Source organism: Lissotriton helveticus, chromosome 3_1, assembly GCF_964261635.1.
Source record: "Lissotriton helveticus chromosome 3_1, aLisHel1.1, whole genome shotgun sequence".
Classification (NCBI taxonomy): Eukaryota; Metazoa; Chordata; class Amphibia; order Caudata; family Salamandridae; genus Lissotriton; species Lissotriton helveticus.
The window spans coordinates 738,708,181-738,730,879 of NC_136061.1; the positions used below are offsets into that span (position 1 = coordinate 738,708,181).

General features: G+C 43.1%; 1 protein-coding gene across 1 annotated transcript in view; it reads right to left on the reverse strand.

The window, feature by feature from the left end:
• LOC144824734 (alpha-1,6-mannosyl-glycoprotein 4-beta-N-acetylglucosaminyltransferase-like) overlaps positions 1-22,699 on the reverse strand; it is a 216,543-nt gene that overhangs the window by 18,758 nt on the left and 175,086 nt on the right. The window contains exon 3 of the mRNA XM_078683748.1: positions 2,629-2,782. Coding sequence (XP_078539874.1) covers positions 2,629-2,782 — 154 coding nt within the window. The remainder of the gene's footprint in view (positions 1-2,628; positions 2,783-22,699) is intronic.

Genomic DNA, 22,699 nt, shown 5'->3' on the forward strand with positions numbered 1-22,699 from the left:
AAAGCCTCTGTCATATACGAATCAGAACAATAACGGGCAAATGCCTGCAGATTAACAATATGCTAAGTTGATAAAGACCAAAAAACAAACAACTTCCACAACAATGTCATAATAATAATAACTAGGTGTAAACAAACTAAATTAAGTTGTCACAATTATAAATTCTGCGCAAATGGCTGGACCCAACTGAACTCACTACTCTGTGCTAATACCTCAGCATTTTGAAACGTACTCTCTATAACCATGTCAGAGTTGCAGACATACACCTCTAGTTGTAATCTTTCTTAACTTCCGAATCCAATAAACAATAATGGAAAAACACTTTGAATTGTGGTTAGAAATGTGTGTTGTGTGTATTGCAAAATCATAATCCATGGCGATCACTGAAGTAATGACGATGTCATTGAAAAAACTTCAATGCAATGCGTAAATATGTTACTATGTTATTATGATTTAATTTAATGGCTCGAGGTGCTGTGATATATTGATCATCACTGAAATAACTGGTGATATCAAAATGAATTGAGAAATCCCATAATTTTAATGACGATATATATGACATCAATAGTATCCATACGCAAGTATCAAAGGAAACAACTCATGTCCAATCGTTCATTGAGCCCTCTAGGTAACATGCTGTTAAGTTCTTTGATCCAGTACACTTCCCTTTGCAATATTTTCTTATTGTTATCCATGCTAAATTGTAATGGTACCTTTTCAATGATTTGAAAACGTAATTGTGATATTGAAGATATATATGACATCGAATGTATTGATCCAGTATACTTCCCTTTACAATAATTTCTTATTGTTATCCATGTCAAATGGTAATGGTACCTTTTCAATGATTTGAAAACATAATTGTGATATTGTATGTTTGGCTTCATTCCAATGTGTATCCTCTTGTGAATTTTGGGTATCATGTACAACTTTTGTTGTCTCAGTTTGTTTGTTGTGAGGTAGGTTTTGGTCTGAGCATCAATCCAATCATGTTCTAGGGCCTTCTGGAGAATATCCTCTAAAATCCCTTGTAGATGTAGCACTGGGTCACAGGTTAATAGTAAATAAGTTTGGGTGAGAAAGTGCATGAACAACATGATCTAGTTTGCTCTTTGTGAATCTTTGTAACAGTTCGCAGCCTAATGTGAGACAAGTGTGTAATGATGAGGTTCAGGTAGCCGAAGTGTAGTTTAAGATGATTTATTTAGTCTTAGTTGCAGGTCGGTAAATCCATGTAGTGCAGCCCCACCAGGAGCAGCTTGCCTGCCACTCAGCCCATACTCCAACGGACACACCTCACGACACAGGCATGCATACCTTCCATTCATCGTCACCACTCCAAAATTCCACGCAGCATATTGACACTGGCTGAGCAGCTGAGGCCAAAGCAACAGGGGAGATGCATAAATACAAATACAAAATACTACATGGTCTCTTTTCTTTTATTGTGCACACAGCATAACCATTTTGGGACATTACGGTTGTGCATCTTAGGCGTGCTTGTTTGAAAGTGAACCAGTTTTCCTGAGGACTGGCAGATATCAATCACCTGCATAAATACATGTGTGATTCTTCCCTACCTAAGTTGATTGGGTTTGGTGCTTGTAATTTATATACATTCATTGTGACATTAAGAGAGTGCTTATGTAATACGATCTTTCCTCCATCCATCATAACTAAAGGTTTACAGAACAGACGGGACCTGCCCTGCCAGCCACCGAGTTGAAAAGCCGGCTGGACCAGGTGGCAGACGCAGCAGTGTGTTGTTTCTTTTCCCTCATCCAATACTCTTTCCCTTCTAGGACACCTGCCGGGACTCTTGTTCTCTTCCAGCAGTGCCGAGAGGTGCTCTAGGAGGTTATGGGGCTGTTCATCGCCCCTGCAGAAGACCTGCTCTTCAGGTGAGTGGTTGCAAAGATCCTGCTTTCTCTTCTGTTGATGCTCTACTCCTTTATAATGTGATTTATGTACTTTAGTCTGCTGAGTTGCAGACAGAAGAGGCTCATAACAAACCCCACTCCTGCTGTGGCTGCTAAATCAGGGGTTCAGAATGCCGCTGTTGGAGCATTTCTGGCTCAAATCTGGCATTTGGTGGTGTACTTAGATGTATCATTGCTCTTTGTCATATTATGTCTGTACTTGGGTAGGTTTTGAGAGTGTCCCTGGTAAATAATTTACAGGTGGCAACTAAACTACAATTGTGGATGACTTAGTAACTCTTTTTAAAACTGATCATCTTTTCCATCTAGTTGTTATTACACTGACGTTACCCGTGATGATATCAGAAACAAAGGTCACATTACATAATTTATTGATGTCATCAGGTTTAAAGTTCATGTTACATCACTTCCTGTGATGCCATTAGGGTAACAAACGGGCATGTGATATTTTGCTCAATTAGCGTCCATGGGTCATGGGTATATAGCCACTGCAGAGAGAAAATTGTACCCGATAATCACTAGTGGGAGGAGTAACATTTGAATGCTTGGTTAAATATGCCTTGTTAATAAAGAAACAACACCAAGCACAATCATACAGAAAAAACATATAAACCACTTTTAGGATAAGACCTGATAAATGATAGATTACATGTTACTTATTCAGAATAATGCTAGAATTAATACTCACTTTTGCTGCTTGGCCGATATCCCAGCATATATTTGTAAGGAATAGGTAGAGGGTTCATAATTTCCTCATTCACATCAAAGTGTTGAAAATGTTGCTTGGCAGATGATATTTCAGGGAAATCAGCTTTTACCATTCTGTTCAGTACAGCTGCATCCTTAAGAAGGAAATACATAAAATTCTAAGAATAAGGTTATGCAAAAGTTAACCAGTCACTTGATCCTAATGTTTGTGTCTTTGTCTGTTGAAAATTTACCAAATGTAGGGGTTGGGGATTGCTGCTAAAAGCATAAAAATGGCCAGTGGAGGGGTTGACAAAATAGCGCTTGAACTACGAGACATAACATCTTACCATGTTAGGTGTTTGGACCCTGGATACTGAAGTGCGATGGAACTTTCTGAAGTAAGATCTTATGTTCATGTCTTTGCCACGAGGAAGGGGGGGGTTTCGATCCCTGATTTCAAAAGCTATTACTGGGCTGCCGCTCTACAATATATGGGGGTACTTATAGGAAAATGTCCCCCGGATATCGAAGGGGGAATCGAATTACCTGATGTTTATAAATTGCTACTAGGCGAAAATTCTGTGAGGTGTTTTTTTTAATTCTCAGATCCCAGTTATTACAAAAAAAAAAAATTTAAGACTCTGATTGCAGCTTACAAGATCTGGGGGGGTTGAAGAAGAAGATTGGCCTGGGAAGAGTTAATTATTATACAGTTTTATATAAAAAACCCACATTTCCAGAAATATTTTCAGATGAAATTATGGCAGGGTGGGAAGCCAAGGGTGTCCATAAGGCTGGGGATTTATTTGGAATAGATGTCTTTCGGCAATTTAGCAAAATGCAGATGGCGTTTTTGCTGGAAAACTACATTTCTTTCAAGTATTTACAGATTCGCAGTTTTTTTTCAAAAAAAACGGGGGTGGGGGGGTTGTGTGTTTGAGACCAATGTTATTATTGACCTTATGCTAGGAAGGAATAAGGGGGGCATTAATCTGATATGTTAAGAATTAATAAGGCTAAAGCAAGACGATTTAACTAAACAGGAGGCTAAGTGGGTTGAGCGAGTGGGAATTGTTCCGGGTGTACTTTTGAGGTTCTTAGAGCTGGGTTAGGCAATTCTATGCTCCGCTGGGCTTCAGGCACAGCATTATAAAACTGTGTTTTCGTTGTATTACACCCTGGCTAGAATTGCTCAGTGGGGCGGGTCATCAGGGGTAACCTGTCCAAGGTGTGGGGGGGTTGATGCGGATCTGGTTCATATGTTTACATCCTGCCCCCATTTGCAAAAGTTACTGAAACAAATTGAGGAGTACCTGGATTGGTCACTTGGGATCAAAATTAAACTAACCCATAAATTAGTTCTGCTAGGAGTGAGCAGTATGACCCAAGTGAAGAATACATATCGGTTTCTATTTGTAGCTATGGCTGTTTTAAGGACTAAAATTGCCTCTGCATGGTTAGATCCTCTACTCCCCACATTTCAGCAATGGTTGGCCCGCCTACTCTCTATATATACAATAGAAAGAGCAATTTATGATAGAAAGGGTATGAAATCGAAACTACTGGGTCAATGCACTTGGGCTCCTTTAATAAAATGGAAAGAAAAAGAATGATTAATGAAGGCTAGGAAAGAATTTAAGGATGGTAATATTATTTTTCAAATACTGCTTGTCGCTTTCTTTGATTTTTTTTCTTTTCTGTGCTCTATGGAGCAGAGTATCGATTTCTAATCACTAATAAGTTGAGTAGTCTTTTTTATGTTTAGATATGGCTGCTCCTTCACTTTGTCTGATGTATATATATGCAGATATGCTTGTGGGGGAGGAAAAATATATGACAAATTTCAATAAAGATATAAAAAAAAAATCTTATGTTCAAAATATTTACACTAGATAATTTTCAAATTCATAGCATAACATTCTTTCTTGGTTTAATTAATCCAAATGAGGTTCTTTGCAATACAAGATCATAAGAGTATGTAAATTGCTTGTTATTCTTACCATACAAACTGTTATACAATTCGGGTCGAGGTCACAAAGCTATTTCTGGTGTGTGTACATTTAAATTATATCTACAAATACTTTCTTTCAATGATGCAAAATTACATTTGAAATTCACTAAAGTGCTTGTACTCCTAAAAGATGCACTTACACAAAGGTTTTTCCATGTGAGCAACATTCTTACTGTGCTAGGGGAGGAAGCATTTAAAGCAGGGAATGCCCCGAAATTTAGTAAACACTAGTAAAAGTTTTTGCCAGGGTGGAAAAGGAAAACTGGCACCCCCAAATTGGACAGGATGTTGACATTTTTTTTAAATGTTAGCAAATGCGGTTTAATTTGCTGAAAATATATACATATGTATGTTTTTTGCTTGAAAAACAGTTCTTTCAAAGCGTTTATAGGATTATGGAACAGAAAATGAGGCTGCTGCGGGCTTCCAGGTGTAGCCAGGCAATATTATGAGAACCTGCAAATGTTTGTGGAATTCACAAAGTTGCGAAACTGCACTGTGCGAGTTAGCAAACCTGCGAGAGCAGATTTATTACTTTGCAGCTTATTTAGAGTTTGACGGCCAAGCTAATAGTTTCCCCACTCTATTAGGGAACCATCATGTTTCAGTCAACGAAAATTTTTGAGCAACAGCCTGCCTGACATTGGACTGTTAGTCAATAGACAGGAGACTGTTTGCTTTATTGAGGGCGGCCGTTCCGACATATTACTGTCTTGTTTGGGACCACCGGTGAAAACCTCGGGCTGATCCCAAACAGGAGATAGGATTAAAGACCACCATGCCCACCATGCTCTGGGAAAAACTCACAAGGCATCACATGCTTTATTTTATTTTTTTCATCAATAAACTCTGACTTTGGGAGTTTGTTTTTGGAAAAAAAAAACGTTGCTGTGCTGGCGCATTGAACATGGTGTCTGCACACCAAAGTTTCAGTGCCTTCAAAGGAGATGTCTGGGCTCTGGCTGCTTAAAAGTCACAAAGATCACTGCCTGGATGGCTGAGAGCTCTAAATATGGTTGGATTTAGTACACCAAGGCAGAAGAATACATCTCTCTGCTGACCCGACGAAACTAAGTGCGAACCGCCAATTTTAAATACGTTCCTCTCTCTGTGACTCATGCACTTCCTCTTAATTTACAGTAGCCAGAGGAAACTGAGGGCCTGACTTACATTTCAGTGGGTGGGTTACGCCAGCACTAAAATAATGGCTATTCCGTCCCCATAAATATAAATCCCATAATAACCTATGGGATTTACATTTCGGCAGACAGAATATCCGTCACCATTGTGATAGAGAAACCTGTCTGCTGAAATCTAAATCACGCCCTACGTCTGTTAAATGCTACATTTTCACAAACCTAGGCTCAAGTTTACTAATGACTTGCGTTGCCCTTGCGTCACGCAAGGCCACGCAAAGCATGCAAGCCCTAAGTCAGATTTACTAAGGCACACTAAGGCACCTTGTGTAGTTCTGCCTGGCTTAGTAAATCTAGAGTAACGCAAGGCAGCATAAGTCACTGCCTTTCATTACTCTTCATTGGGAAGACGCTCCATGGGTGGAGTATGGGTTTTCCCACCCATCCATAGACTTGGCACATTCACAGTTTTACAAAATAGAAAATCTCCCACTTGACCTATATTACTTTGCTACTAGCTAGCGTCATAAGTGGGTCATCTCCTGATACACAACATTCCTCAAAACATAATTTATAATTCAAACGTCATTTATTTTCTTTATCATTTGGTTTAAAAAGAGAAAACAACTTTTTTTCATCATGATACATATTTTAGACATTGCTCCTCATTTACAAAACAGTATATACACATGATCAATTTAATTTTCTCATTCGACAAACAGTAATAATGTATTATCTGTCAATCCAATATACAATTACCATTTCGTCCCAGAGGACTAAAATCCACTCTCTTCCTGATAAAACCCCATACTCCCACGTCATCGATGTACTCTTCCATGAACTCCTGTCTAAGGACATAGATGTGTTCCTATGTGCCCTGACTAGCAATTACGAATCCTATATTAGGGACAGGGGAGATATCATCAGTAAAATAGAGCATCTACCATTTAATCCAGCATGTGCGATTCTTGTCAAATTAGACATAGAGGTGCTGTACACCAACATACCTCAACAGCAAGCCATGGAAGCAGTACCAGCCCTCCTTAGCAGGACCACAGGAGACAGGCGGACCAATTTATTTTAGAGTGTCTAGAAATAGTACTCAGGATCAACTATTTTGACTTCAAAGGGAACACCTATCAACAACTTAAAGGGACCAATCTGGGCGTTTTGTGTGCCCGAAGTGTTGCCAAAATCTACATGGGTGAATATGAGCTTAGGCACATATTCAATGAAGTTGCACCATATTTTAAGAATGTCGAAATATGGCGCAGATTCATAGATACATCTATGACCGCTGAGTAGGAGCCCCCTGTAGGAGCTCCTGGGTTGGGGATCACCATTCGGTGTCTATCCGTGGCTAACCACTCCATCTGCCCCCCCTATTATCTCCTCATCATATGCCACACACCACTTGATCGCACAGACACATTGTGACTTACCGGCATTGGGGATTTCTGGTCGAGTGCTGCGAGGTCTTGACTCAGTGTCTGGTAGTCCTTCCGCCTCTGATGGTTGCGGTGCCGTGCTATGGTTCAGTGCCTGCTGAGACGGGTTGCGGGCCCCCAGCGAGCCTCTCAACCTGTCCTAGCCTGGGGATTTTGTGGTTGCATGGGACTCATGGACTCATCATCCGGCAACCCCCCCCTCCTCCGATGGTTGAGATGCTGTAATGAGGTGCTGTGCCGATGGGGATGAGTTATGGGATTTCGGCAAGCCTCTCAACATCCTTCGCCTTCTGCCTGAGCGGCTACCACACGGAATCACTCAGTGGACGAGCCTGGTGGTGAGTGTTGCGGCACCGCTGCTCCCCGCAATTCTCTTTGTGGGTGGAGTGTTGTGTCTGTGCTCAGAAGGTGACCGAGCCTCTCCCGACACAAGTGGCCACTGTGGGAAGTTAGTGCGGTGGCCCTCTATTGGTCCTGTGAGTGCTGCCTACAGGAGTGCCTGAGCTCAAAATGTTTTTTGTTTTTTTTAGCGCTCGTCTCGCTCATGGCTGCAGCTGGTCCCTCCGCCCGAGCCACTCCAACCGCTCCAACCGAGGTGCCCTTCTAAAGTTGAGGGTGACGCCGGTGGCGCTGTGAGGGGCCAGATCAGTTGGACTGTAGCTGCGATTGAAGGCGCGGGACAGTCGTGGGCGGTGTGTTGGGCGATCACCAGAGTGTTGCATTGCTGTAGTGCTGGCACTCTTGCTTGACATGGGTTGTTGTGTCTTGGTGTGCTGGAAGTACTCCTCACTCAGCAAGGTTGGAAGCCATTTTACATATTGCTAACTGCTCGTTCTATAGAAGCAGATCATCTTCATCACAGGTGAGGCCATGGTTCATGCTTGGTTGATAACTGAGAGGTTGCCTCCCGCGGTTTAATAATTTTGAGTCAATTAAAGATAAGCACCACATGGATAACCAAGAAAGGAAGTCTCATCAAATATGCTATAAACAGAGAAACAGGACAACACCACAGAGGTCCACTTAACATATAGCGAAAGTGGACCACTTAGGAGAGTCATGTCTAAGAAGAAAAACACTTAATGCAAAGCAAAGAAGGACCACATCGCAGGAACAGGTCGATGAAGGATACAGAGCGGACATCTTGAACTGATAGTGAAGACTGATTACTGAATATTAATACTGCACTCTGAAGGGGCCGACACAAAAAAACCCGACAAGGTGGGAAATATAGAAAATAATAAGAAAGAAAGTAATATAATGGATAAAAACCAAACCGACATCTCCTCACACCCCCACTGAGCTCTACCTCCCAGCGACTGCGGTCACTACCACACTCGGGACCCCTGGCCCAGGAGGGATTGGATTGCACATTGTTACCGATCATAGCATTGCAGACACACCTATTGATTCCTACCCTCAGTCACATCGATCGCTTCCACTCTTGGATCCCACGCCCCAGCCGGGACAGGGTTATTCTTAGCTGCTTATGCTGCAATGCTGATTCATCACTGTTATTCCCGTCGACCTTGAATGAAGCCACCAACAGGGACTCCACTCACGTCTTGCTTCTATCCCCATTCTCTTCTAACTTAGATTAAAAAGATTTACTTGACCGACTGTCTACCACAACATCTGATCGGACACTAACACCCTCAATACTCATTCCACCCATCCGAATACAACACACAACGACCAGTCCACACACCGACTTGGACTCCACAACAAACCTCCTTCAACTTACCACTTCTATCCCTAATGAGGATATACCCATGCAACCGGAGAGCGTGTTCACGCATACAGACCCTCCCTGCAGATCGCCCTCTATAAAAGAACATATACCTACACATACTACTAACCTCCAAAACTCCATTTAGTTTGCACGATTCTATGAGTTAGCATCAGGCCTAGCCCATCTCAAGACCGAGATGCATAACCTATCAACCATCACCAATGAATTTCTAAACGTACACAGAGCCACCAGCGCCACCATGAACTAAATCAGTCTCCAAACTAGTAGTTACTGCCCCAAGAACTCACACTACAAGAAAACTAGTCAGAGTAACCCAATCAGTCCACAAATTAGTAGATATATCCAGAAGATCTTACACCCTGACAATAATATTCAGACTAACTTACCGTCCCCCTCTAGGCCTAGGAGGGCAAACATTGAACTATCCGACAGCGACATAGACGACCTCCTCATATTTTATGCATTAGCAACAGATAACAGTATGTCACAATGTGGCACTATCCAATCCATTCAAACCAACCCCTTCAGGGAAGCTACACACAATATCAGATCTGTAAATAGACATAATCTCACAAATATCAACATAGAGCAGATTACCCTAATCCATTCTATTAACAAGATAAAGTGAGCCCTCATTAATTGCAGATCAGCTAGCAAACATGCACTTGACATTTTCGACCTAATCATAGATAATGATTTAGACATTATATTCCTCACTGAAACATGGTTAAACAGCTCCTCCTCCCTTATCCTTGATCTATTGGTTCCTCCTAGTCACAACCTAATCCGCTTAGACAGAAACGTGGCGCCTAGAGGTGAATTAGCCTGTATTTATCGTAACACAATCTCAGTCAAGCAAGCAGACTCCATCGCTCTATCCTCCTGCAAATATCTCTGTATGAATATATCTGATGATAAGCACCTCGCCAGAAAGCTTCTACCACGCCCGAGGGATAATCTGACTTTCATCGACGAGTTAATGGAAGTCATTTCATCCAACATCAACTAACAAGTACCACAAATTTTCCTGAGTGATTTTATTCTCCACTGGAACATTGCAAACGATCATGGTGTAGGATGTCTTAAATCGTTTCTGGCAGACCAGGATTTATGTCAATTCTGTGACAGTCCAACTCACAACAAGGGCGAGACACTGGACCTCATCATAGCAAAAACGAGCATGATCTCATTAGAACCCATCACTCCTTGCGACTGGACTGACCATCATAGCATCCTCTTCTCATCTCCATCAATATCGAGGTTATACCAAAAAGGAGTCCACCATCAAAAACAAAACAATGGAAAAGGAACTTACAGAACATCAACCTCATCACCCTGGTAAACCGATTCAACTCCGCCCTGACCCCCACAGCTGACATGGAGGATGTCCATGACCTCACAGCCTTTTACAATTCCACGATGCTTGAAATCTTGGACTCTGCAGCACCCCTCCAAGAAAAAAATGTTTCCTCCAAAATGTCCAAACCTTGGTTCAATGACTCCCTGAACTCAAAGCGACTCAAGCTAAGAGTTACTGAACGATTATGGAAATCAGCACCCACCGACGTTCACCTACATCACCTTAGAACGTTAAGGAACGCATACAACAGGAAGATTCTAAAGGCCAAGGCAGACTTTTTCAGAACTCAGCTGAACCTAAGGCTCAATAACTGTATATATTATTATGTTCTGTTGCCCTCGAGATCATCATATGTTGTCCACTGGTCACCTACGTTATCTTATGCTATTGACCTCTTTTGTAAGCAATGATTAATATCAAATGCGTGTATACTACCTCATTTCCTATGTCTTCATAACTATGTACTGTAAAGCGCTCAGATACCCTCGTGGGTCACGTTCGCGCTATATAAAACCTAATACATAAATAAATAAATAGATGACATATTTTTTGTTTGGGAAGGAGATGAGATTACCCTACTATCGTTTATCTCATGGTAGAATATTAGTGACAAAAATCTGAAATTCACAGCTCATTACAGTACTGATGCAGTCGAATTTCTAGATATAGTTATCACAGGCCGTACTCGACGCATACAGGTGAGTTTCTACCACAAACCTACAGCGATAAATACAATATTACAGCATGACAGCTATCATCCAAACAGCCAGAAAGACTCCATAACATTTGGAGGATTTCTAAGGATCCTGCGAAATTGCTCAAGTATCAAAGAATATGACACCCATGGGGATGAGTTAAAAAAGCTACTCCTACAGAGAGGATACCCCAAATGTTTAATCAGGACAGCGTTCAAAAGAGCAAGATACTACGATCGGGATGCTCTACTGTCAGGAACCACTCGTAGGAGGAAAGAGAACATGGTATGTGTCATAAATCACTCTACCTTAAACTACAAGGTAAAGAAAATGTTGGCTAAAAATTGGCATATCCTAAATATCAATGATGATTAAAACAACCTACAAACACCGATTGTAGCATACCGCAGAAATGCTAACTTGAAGGACAAGCTGGTTCACACCAGAGACGGGCATATGACGAAGCAAACCCAACAATCGATCACGGTTCTCCCACCCATTAAGGGTAATCATAAATGTGGGACATATGTGGCAGGTGACCATGCATTAGTCATAGATCAGTGGGAGTATAAAGGCCAAGGAGGCACACTGAAAGACATTACCAACTGTAGGAGCTATAATGTAGTGTATCTCAATTTTTGCCCTTGAAAAATGGGATACATTGGCGAAACAGCTAGGGAGTTTAGACTTCAGCTTTCTGAACACAAATCGGCCATCAGGACTAAGAAATCCTCATCTCCCATGGTCCAACATTATATTGAATTCAATCATGGTGAAAACGAACTCTGATGACTTATATTGGAAAAGGTCAAACCTATCATTGGTCAACCCACTGTAGATGTACGCAAATGCAGAGAAACTTTCTGGATATTCAGACTCAACACAGTAAAGGAAGGACTTAATGAGGAGTTTGTGTGGAAGGTTACATGATTCCACCCCTCATTTCCCCATGGTCACATCAATGTTTAAAATGATCCACCACAATGTTATGTATACATTTTTCCCCTTTGTATGTAGATATAATCAATAGCATTAGCATTTCCTACACATGTGATGGGGACTAGGCATCCTTTCCTTTTACCATACACATCTATGGCAGGGCGTTGTAGGGTGTTACTCCTTGGAATAGGAAACCCACACTTCAATGGCATTTCACACTTATCAACTGTGTCTATGTTTATCCCTCTGCACTATATGCATCATAAGATTCTGTACTTTATCCTACTTGTCGGGCATTTTGCACATGGAGCGAATAGAGAGCTCTGTGCCAAATGCCTGTTTGTATCCTAGACCCCTCATACCACTGGGGATTGTTCCCCCAGTTAATATAGACAGTATCATGTACTGTCTGCACTCTGGTCAGTAGCTGTTGTTTTGCAGAGGCACAACAAACATCTCTCCCGAGTATTCAATTCCTTCCGACTTTGAGGGATTTTCCTAATTGACCCCATGACAGTATTAAAGGTGGATATACATCAGGTATGAAATTCCATTCTTAGATGGCGTCCCTGCCGGAGACATCACTATAGTGTTTGTATTAAAGTAAGCGTCCCAAGTATTCAACCATCTTAATATGGATCCATATAACATCGCAAGATGGCGTGTAGGAGAGAATTACCTTAAGTATTGGCTTTGATATATTTTGTTACATCCGTAGACCATGTCTTCATTACGCATTATAATTAAAGTAGCATGTAGCCAGTTTTTGGAAGGTGCCTACTTCTAAATTACACCATCTTTAGACAATGTCCCTGCCTGAGATATTGGCAGAACGACTCCGACAACATATTGTGTTGATAACACCTCTCCATGTATTTAGGCACCCATACGACACCATCTTAAGATGGCGCTCCTGATAGAGATTCTATAATAAGTGTATTCTACATACTAAGCGGTGTTACAATTTTGCTTCACTCAAAGATAATGTAACGCAAAAACTCCATATCATGAGAGCATCAGCACTCCAGTGTAATCATTTCCCTTTAAATAAGGGCTCATCGCCCGGGTTCAATCGTTCTGAAAGGTCAGACGGCAGGCAATTGACTGAAGTAATCGGAGAGACATCTTAATCAGATTAATCAAATGAAAGAAATGAAAACAATATATATCATTGCAATTATACATACATGTTAATGTTAAATAGTGTGTATTTGCTAATCTTGTTCAGAGAGCACCTGGGGCCCGCACACAGAATTTTGTTACCTCTACACATACTTCAAGCTGCTGTAACTGGCTTGAATACCAGTCAAAACAGTGCTAACCAAGTGAAAAGACACCACCAAAGCCACATTCAAGGGATGGCTGAATTGGGTCACATTCTTAAGAGGGGCAGACATCACAGCACTAAGACAAACACTGATTCTTGAAGATATCTGATGCCTGCCAAATTCTAACTTCTTACTCCCCGCATCATGAGGGCATCCAAGAGACTGATGCTTTTCACAAGGTTATCATGAGCCCCTGAAGACAACATAGTTCTCCCAATTCCTGCCTTAAGCTAGAAGGCTTGTTTGCCGTACTTTTAATGAGAACCAAATGTAAGAATAATAAACTCCCACTGATGTAATCATAGGGTTTTCACTCCATAGTTGTTTGGTGCTATGCTTCCCAAAGTTTGGTTTTTGTTATTTTAGATTAAGCAATAACTTATATATATATCCTATATCCTTATCATGGGTGCAGGAGCTCTCAATAAGAGTTTCTCTAGGAAAGAGCAAATCTGATATTTGCCAGGCCCAAAAGGACACCACATACTAAGGGTTCACTGCCTTCAAGGTTCAAAGATGAAGGTTATAAAGTAGGTGTAAGAGTCAGGGAGGTCAGGAATAACTCAGCGACAGTGGGGGTTCTGGAGTTGGGGATCCTTTTATTGGATTTTAATGCACACACACACCCTATCAGGTGTCATGCTTCATCATCTGGGCTTGCTCCTCGTTGGGTCCGCGGTGCAATACCCAACGGGCTCCCTATAGTAGGAGCACTTTGACAGAGATCTTTTTCCAATAGCTGTATGGTGAAGTGGGGGTGAGATGCCAGAACTGTGTAGATGTAGAATTTTAAGCAAGTGATTTAAAATAGGATTCAGAGTACCAAGAAAGACTAACTTTATTCCGGGGGTCTCCTACCCTAAGTAAAAACATGCAATAAGGCTCTCGCCCAAGTGTAATGTCTTGGATGGGAGTGTCTTTATTGGTCAGTGAAGGTCAACATGTTCCTCGCTTTAAGTGTATTCTACCTGCGATTCATCAGGACCAAAGTGGTGAGACTATCTACATTGGAAGCGTGGTGACATGGAATTATCCTCACATCAACCAATCTACTTATTTGTATACCTGTGAAGGACCTGGATCTACCCATATGGGAGACAAAATGTGACATCATTCAAGCTTGTGTTGTAAAACCCACGTATATTCTTATGGTGATCCTAACTTCATATCAATAGTGGAGCATGGTAAATGCAGTTGCGTTGAGGACTCTAAAAACTTTTAAAACAGTGACACGCAGTGAGTGGCACTCGGTGAGCTAATGTGAACTATGGCCGTTGTGGCACTTCAGTGTCGCAGCAGCGGTACTTCAAAGGGGACTCACACAATTCTGTAGAGTAACCTGGCTTCTACTGTACCCGGTAGGTCACACAAAAGGCATTGCTCATCTGTTAGACTGACTAAAGGGAGGGAAGCATAAACACAAGAACGTATTGTCATCATTACTTAATGTGCACAGAGTTACGTTCTCATAGCTTGTGCTCATTCACATTGTTATACATGTACTTCTTTTGTAATCATTGTCCTTTGACGCAGTAACGTTAATAGCGAATTACATTCACATGGCTCGGGCTCATTCACATTGTTATCCATATACTACGTTTGTAATCATTGTCCTTTGACGCAATTACGTTAGCCATGTGTATTGCCGCATCCATCTATTTGTAAAAAAGAACCCAGTGTCAAAAGTCTAACCAGTACTGACTATGCTCTACAACTGCTCCAGGTGCCCTCCGTGCTGTTATCAAACTACAACTAGAACAGTTGCTATTAATACAGAAAGGTGATGGCCATGTGGTGTTGGGTTTTGCAGTGATACGTCATGTATGCTCTAACGCCTACCAAGTGGGTCAGTCTATATCAGTTGGTCTTTCCATCTAGACCAGTTAACTTCATTCAGGGTTATTGGGGGGTGGTGAAATGCTCGCAAAGTTGGTTTAGGCTAGTCGCCAGCAGTACAGCACGCTATACACAGGACAACGCGGGTAGTCTAACTGTCTCGGGAAGTGGGGTGTTAAGTCACCAATACTGCGGTGTCAGCAGATTGTATGTATAAACATGTTCCCCCAAGACGGTAAATAGTGCTCTAATCCCTACGGCACCTCGAGCAGTCTGTATGAGCGGTCAAAGTGCTAACAGGGCTTTGCGGCGTCAACCGGTTTTCGGCACCTATTGGAGAGGGTGAAACCCAACCAGGGTTTTGTTAAATGCATGTTTGGTCATTAAGTTATACAAGTGATGCGCATTGATTGTGTGTTAAAGCAGATTCCCCCATGACGGTAAAGAGTTCTCCAATGTCTCCGGCACCCCAGGTAGCCTATATGCTTGCTTAAAAGGGCTTAACGGCATCAACCAGTTCTCGGCACCTTGTGGAAAGCGTAAAAGCCCCTAGGGCTTTGTTAAATGCATGCTTGGCCATAAATTCTACAAGCGATATGCGCAAAATGTAAGTCAAAACAGATTCCCCATGACGTTAAAAGAGTTATCTACTCTCTACGGCGGACAAATGCCGGAACAACTATCCCCCGGGCTTTGTTAAGACACACAGCGTGTCATCACCGTACTCACGGTTTCTGCAGATTGTGCATCAGCCACGACCTACCCACTCCTAACGTGTCCGGGAGGTGAGGTGGTCAATGGCTGCCTTGATTATATCCTGTTCCTCGTCCTAAGTTCATACATGCCAACATTTCAGGAGAGCAATCGGGTTACTGGCATGTATGGGCTTTGGAAGTGTGCTGCTGTAGGATCGGACATTTGAAACGCAAATGCACGTTTTTTTCTTACTTTACAGAAGCATGGAGCATAATAGCAGGCAGAGAGGGTGATGCAAGTGTTGGGCACTGGCCTGGCAAATTGTTGGCAGTGCATGCACCCCCCACCCCCTTGTGGCAGCCCGGGCTGAAACAGCCCCCCCCCCTACTTCGCAGGTCTTTAAAAGACGATTCCCTTGTTAATGACGCCTTGTTGGTTTCTCACCCCTTTGAGAGCCCCTGCATCGCCACTCTTTGCTGGAAGAATTAGCACTTTACACAATACCAAGCCCTGTCAGCTGAAACCCCCGAGGAATCGGGTTTTTGCATGTAGGAATCGGGAGGCGGGAGACTAGCCTTCAAATCGGTAGTCTCACGCCTGAATCTGGAGGGTTGGCATGTCTGTAAGTTAGGGGGTGAAGCTACGTGGGAGGCTGTATGCAACAAGGGCAGGATATCGTGTTTGGGAGCTATCTTGGAGTGGTGTGTATCCCTCATGTTTTGCCAGTGTCCTATGTAAATTGTTCTGTGAGTATTCTTGTGTAGCTGGCCACAGATCACTAGGATTTCACAGATTGTGACGATAGTGTGTTGAAGGCTGGTTGGAGCATATCGCGACTTTCTGTTCTCTTGGTTCGAAGGTGGTGCTGCAAGACTTTCATGTCAGCCATTTTAGAGTGGTGTAATGGCCATTATTGACCTAGGTCTACCTATGGAGGTTCCTATGGTATAATCGGTTGTCTGTTCTGATCATTGGATGTGGGGATTAAAAGTACTCGAAAGCGATTGGTCCTAAACACTTTTTCCAATTTTTGCGGTGTTTAAAAAGGGTTACTATTGTACTGCCTTCAGTGTATTCGTGTGCTTTGTGGAGGAGACTCATGGTGTACAGGGACGCTGGTTTGCAGGGACGGGGGTGTTTTTCTGAGACATATGACCGGGCCATTGCAAAATGAGGGGCTTGTATTTAGCGGTTAGATGGAGAGAATCCTATCAACCCATCCATCAACTAGGTCACCCTGCTCTTTCAGACTCTGAGGGAGCTACATGCTATGTCTTCATTCAACACATTGTCGTTTGTGGATAACCTATGTATCCATCTTTGTTCTTTCGCAAAAAGGCCTGTCTTGGTTATTTCAGGGAATGCTTCAAGGATAACCCACTTTAATGATTCTGGTGTGTAGTTTTTTTCTAGGTAGTGGGAGCACATCTTCGTGTTGTTTTTACGGCATTGAAAATTGCAGCGGTGTTCCGATATGCGTAATTTGATTGGGCGGCTCTTCATCCTTATGTAGTGTAAGTTACAAAGATATATTATCCAATATACGCAATTAGACGTATTGCAATTCGTGTGTGACCTCATCTCCCATGTATAAGTGTTGTTGAGTATGATGGTCTTCTGTATCCCTGTGAAGGCGCAGGCTGTGCAAGTTCCACATGGGTAGTGGCCTTTCACTGCTGGTATTTGCCACAGTGTTCCCTGTTGAATGCCTGCCTTTTCCTTAGGTCGAGTGTGGATTAGCATGTGTTTGATGTTTTTTGAGCGTTTAAATGCAAACCATGGTGGATCCAAGCACATGGAACCGGTATTCAGTATGTTCCAGTATTTTTTTTATGGCTTTGGTTATTTGGTTTGAAGCTTGTGTGAAGGTGATTACACAGGTTAACGTTTCAGTGTGCGTCTTCTCTCTGTGTTCTAATAGTCCTTCTCGATTATTGTTTCTTGCTCTCTTCCTGGAGAGTGCTATACTCCGTGGTGGGTAATCTCTTGCAGACAGGTTTTTTGCTAGGATTGCTGACTCAGACTTATACTCCTCCACTGTGCTGCAATTTCTCCTCACCCTTAAGAACTTCCCAAAGGGCAAGTTCTCTTTTAGTGCTTTAGAGTGGTGACTGCTAAATAGCAGAAGGCTATTTCGATCAGTGCTCTTCCTATGCATGATAGTCGTCAAATGCCCTCCTTCAAGTTTTATTGTCAGGTTCAGGAATGCAATCTGATTGGGAGATACAGTGGTGGTGAATTTAAGGTATGGGCACAGGTCATTGATCCACCTGAAAAAATTGCAGTAGGACTCTGCGTCACCTGTCCCAAAAAATCAGGATGTTGTCAATAAATCTCTTCCACATCCGTATATTGTTGCAGTATGGGTTAGAGTCATTGAGGATATGTTGTCCCTCAAAAGAAGCCATGTAGAGGCAGGCTACACTGGGAGCAAAGGTACTTCCCATTGAAGTACTTTGTGTTTGGTGGTATAGCTGCCCCTTAAACTCAAAGAAGTTTTCTGTCAGCGCCAGTGTGGCACACTCCATGATGAAGCTAGGTGGTGTTAGTGATTCCCATGTGGCTGAGTTTAACTCCTCCTTATTACGTCTAGGGTGGCACTCTGGGGGATGTTCGTGTAGAGACCTTCCACGTCTAGGGTGATGAGGAAGTTGATCTCATTTGTTGGTTGGAACACGTTCAGTAACCAAAGTACATTGGTGGTGTCTTGTATGTCTGATTTATTTATTTATTTATCACATTTGTAGAGCGCTCTGTTACCCGGAGGTGTCCTGGTGCTAGCGTGATTGAACCAGTGTGTGTGGGTGCCTGAGAACTTAATGAGTAAAGAGCCAGGTCTTGAGCTCTCTCCTAAAAGCCATGAGGTCCGGAGATTGTCTAAGGTTAAGTGGCAGTTTGTTCCACGCCTCTGCCGCACCGAGGGAAAACCTCCTGCCACCCCAGCGTGCTTTCTTAACTCTGGGGACTGTTACCAGCGCCAGTTCCCCAGATCTCAGGGTTCTTGCTGGTTTATGCCAGTGGAAGAGCAGTTTCATGCACCTAGGTCCCATATCATGCAGGGCCTTGAAGACCATGCAGAGTGCTTTGAAAACAATTCTCTTGCGGATTGGCAACCAGTGAAGGTTTACCAAGTCCTGAGCTACCGAGGCAAATTTAGGAGTGTCGGTGATCAGGCGGGCGGCTGCGTTTTGCAGTAGCTGGAGTTTATTAAGTACGCCCTACTGGGCGTTTAACATCAGGCTGTTACAATAGTCCAAGCGTGAGAGGACTAGACCCGTTACAACAGTTTTCCTATGCTCCCTCTCTAAGTAGGGCAGGACTTTCCTGATTGTTTTGAGGATGTAGTGCCTTGAGGAGGACAGTGCATTAATCTGTGGTTTAAAGGACAGAGAGTCGTCTACCAATATACCCAGATTTTTAACTTTTGCCACCGGGGAGGGGTCCCATATCATCTGGCCACCATCTAGGGGACCAAAAATTGTCCCTAGAGCCAAAGAGCAACACTTCTGTCTTTGTGGAGTTAAGTTTAAGGCAGTTTTGGGCCATCCAACAGCCCACCTCATGCATGCATCCTCTAAACCTGTCTGCTGTACTGTCAGTGTTGCCGGGTAGTAGTGACACAACTATTTGTGTGTCGTCTGCGTATGCTGTGAGGTGAAAGCCGAACGATCGAATCACCGGGGCTAGGGTCGCAACATAACCATTTAAAAGGGTGGGACTGAGTGAGGACCCCTGGGGAACTCCACAGGGGAGCACAAACAAATGTGATTCCAAGTCTCCCAGGGCCACTGACTGAGTTCTGTTGGAAAGGAAGGCCTGTAAGATCTTTAATGCCTTTCCCTGAATTCCACTGGCCCTCAACCGGTCCACCAACAGCTTGTGGTGGACCGTGTCGAAGGCCGCGGAAAGGTCCAACAATATCAGGGCGGCTCTGCCTCCTACATCCATCACCTTTCTGATGTCTTCCACTGACTTTATCAGGGCGGATTCCGTGCTGTGTTCCGCACGGAAACCGTGTTGAGAAGGCACACGTTTCACCAATGGTTGCAGAAAATGATCACAAAATTGTGATAAAGGTTCTAGAATGGAGTCAATTCCAGACACAATGGGGCGACCAGGTACTGGGGTGACCCCCTTGTGGATTTTTGGTAGTATATAGAAGTAAGGGGTCTTTGGTTCTTTTTTGATGAGGAAGGAGGTATCCTTCTTGCGCAACCACCCTTGGATCTCTGCAGAGTCCACAAGACCTGTGATCGTGTTCGTCAGGCGTTCTAGTGGGTTCTTTGGGGTCAGGGTGTAATATTTCCTGTTGCTCAGTTGTCTCAAACATTCAGTGTCGTACTCCAAGGTGGCCATTATCACCAAGGCCCCGCCCTTATCGGCTTGTTTCACTGTGATTGAAGTGTTGTTTGCTAGGGATTCTATGGCCATCATCTCTTTTTTGGAAATTTTATAGACGTTCCTTCGGTCAGAGGCTGCTTTTACTTCCTTTAAGACAGCTTGTTCATAGGTTATCACTTTGTTGGGTACCATCCCATTGTTAGGGGTGAAAGTTGAGGGGTTGCGTAAACCCGAGTCATCTTCTGGCTGGAATGGTTTGCCATCGAAAAATGCTCTCAGGCATACCTTACAGAAGAACTGGTGTAGATCACACCGTTTCCAATAGAACAAGGGGACCCCTGAAGATAATTGTAGGTGGAGATGCAGGGGAAGAAAACAGTACACTAAAACACAAAAACTCCACCTGTAGTGAATCAATAAGTGCTTATAAAGTCACTTGATACAAAGGTCTCCCCCCCAGGAGACAATAGGTCAACAAGGGGAAAAAAAGTTATGGATACATAGATTTGTTTTAATCAAAATTCATGGGAAACATAATTCATACATTGTGAGACATTAGATAATGAAATGCAATCAAGGCAAGAATAATGATACCCCACACGGTAATAGAACATTCAGACAATCACAATCACTCTCACTCATTCATTCACAAACGTCCAACTACTACAGAGGTCCATTCATTCAAGGAAACAAAAATTCTGGTGGGCAGTCAAAAGGGGGGCAAAAACCTAAGAGTCAGATCAACATCAAAGAAACAATGTAAATAGAAAAACTGCTGATAAGTACAATGTTGTGACCTTTCATCAAGAGATAAAGATACAAACTAGGCAGAATTGACAAAATGAAGTAAATGGTATCACAGAATAAAATTAAAAATGGACAATGCGGAGTATCTTTCTCCGCAATTGGTAGCAATGAAGGCATTAGGGGAAGCTGTGGATCATGTAGGTTTCGCCGAGTAGGTTCGTGGTGCCGACGTACGTTTCGGTGTGCGACCTCAGCGAGGTCTCACCTTCATCAGGGCACAAACCAATGGAATGACAGAAGTGGGGGTATCTGTGTGTGGATAAACAGATCCAATTTAAGTGATAGACATGGACAGAATTCAATATACTTATGCGTCTCTTACTAACAATGGGTTGCCTTGAATATAACTGAGTGGTAGGTAAGACCAAAGAGTGAACCATGGATAAAAAGCGAGAGACCAGGAATAGCCGGGAAAAAGATCCGTAGGAGCATATAGCACTATTTGAACTAGATAGCGAAGAGTGCATAGGGTGCACTTGAGAGGTAGATGAAAGAACAGATGTTTAGACTCAAAAGTGGAGAGAATGTGTCAAAAGATGTGCCCATATATAAGTGGAGATGAGTATATAACCAATTCCAGTTGGTAATCACCTGTGAAACAAATCAAAATAGTCTCAATCGAGTGATGACAAATTAAGCGCAAGCGGCCCAGTTTGGGGTTGGAGCCGGTCAGTGTTTAAGAAAGAAAGATCAAACGTAGCGGCACATACCTGGGGGCTCAATAAGAATATGGGCAGGTCTATAGTTGGCCACGAGGACAGGGAGGACTCCTGTACACAAGAATAATAAACAGGGGAAAAAGGGATAAGGATAAATTGATCAATAGAGTTACGAACAAGGGGAAAAGGGGGGCCGTCAGGGGAGGACATGATATATTACCCAGGATGCTTGTTTCCGGTCCATGGAAGGCATGGCTTGGCAGTTCGGGCTGGACTGTTCCCTTGAGGCACAGGGTCAGACTGATTTGCATATAGCCATGTCTGAAATGGGGTGGCTGAGTGGGCTAAAGAATGGTGATGGATTAAACCCAGATCAGTTGACTGGGGGTGAGTGTTTGATTTGCTCAAACGCTCCGTCCATCATCCCCTTTTGTATCGCTTTGTTCGCCCTAAGTGTGGCAGGGTATGCTCAGACGTGAGTACCTTGCTCACTTGGTCACTGGATTCAAGATAGCCTGGCTGATGAGGATTATGAATCCGAAACTGGTCCCAGGATGCTTGTTTCCGGTCCATGGAAGGCATGGCTTGGCAGTTCGGGCTGGACTGTTCCCATGAGGCACAGGGTCAGACTGATTTGCATATAGCCATGTCTGAAATGGGGTGGCTGAGTCGGCTAAAGAATGGTGATGGATTAAACCCAGATCAGTTGACTGGGGGTGAGTGTTTGATTTGCTCAAACGCTCCGTCCATCATCCCATTTTGTATCGCTTTGTTCGCCCTAAGTGTGGCAGGGTATGCTCAGACGTGAGTCCCTTGCTCACTTGGCCACTGGATCCAAGATAGCCTGGCTGATGAGGATTATGAATCCGAAACCGGTCCAGGATGCTTGTTTCCGGTCCATGGAAGACATGGCTTGGCAGTTCGGGCTGGACTGTTCCCATGAGGCACAGGGTCAGACTGATTTGCATATAGCCATGTCTGAAATGGGGTGGCTGAGTGGGCTAAAGAATGGTGATGGATTAAACCCAGATCAGTTGACTGGGGGTGAGTGTTTGATTTG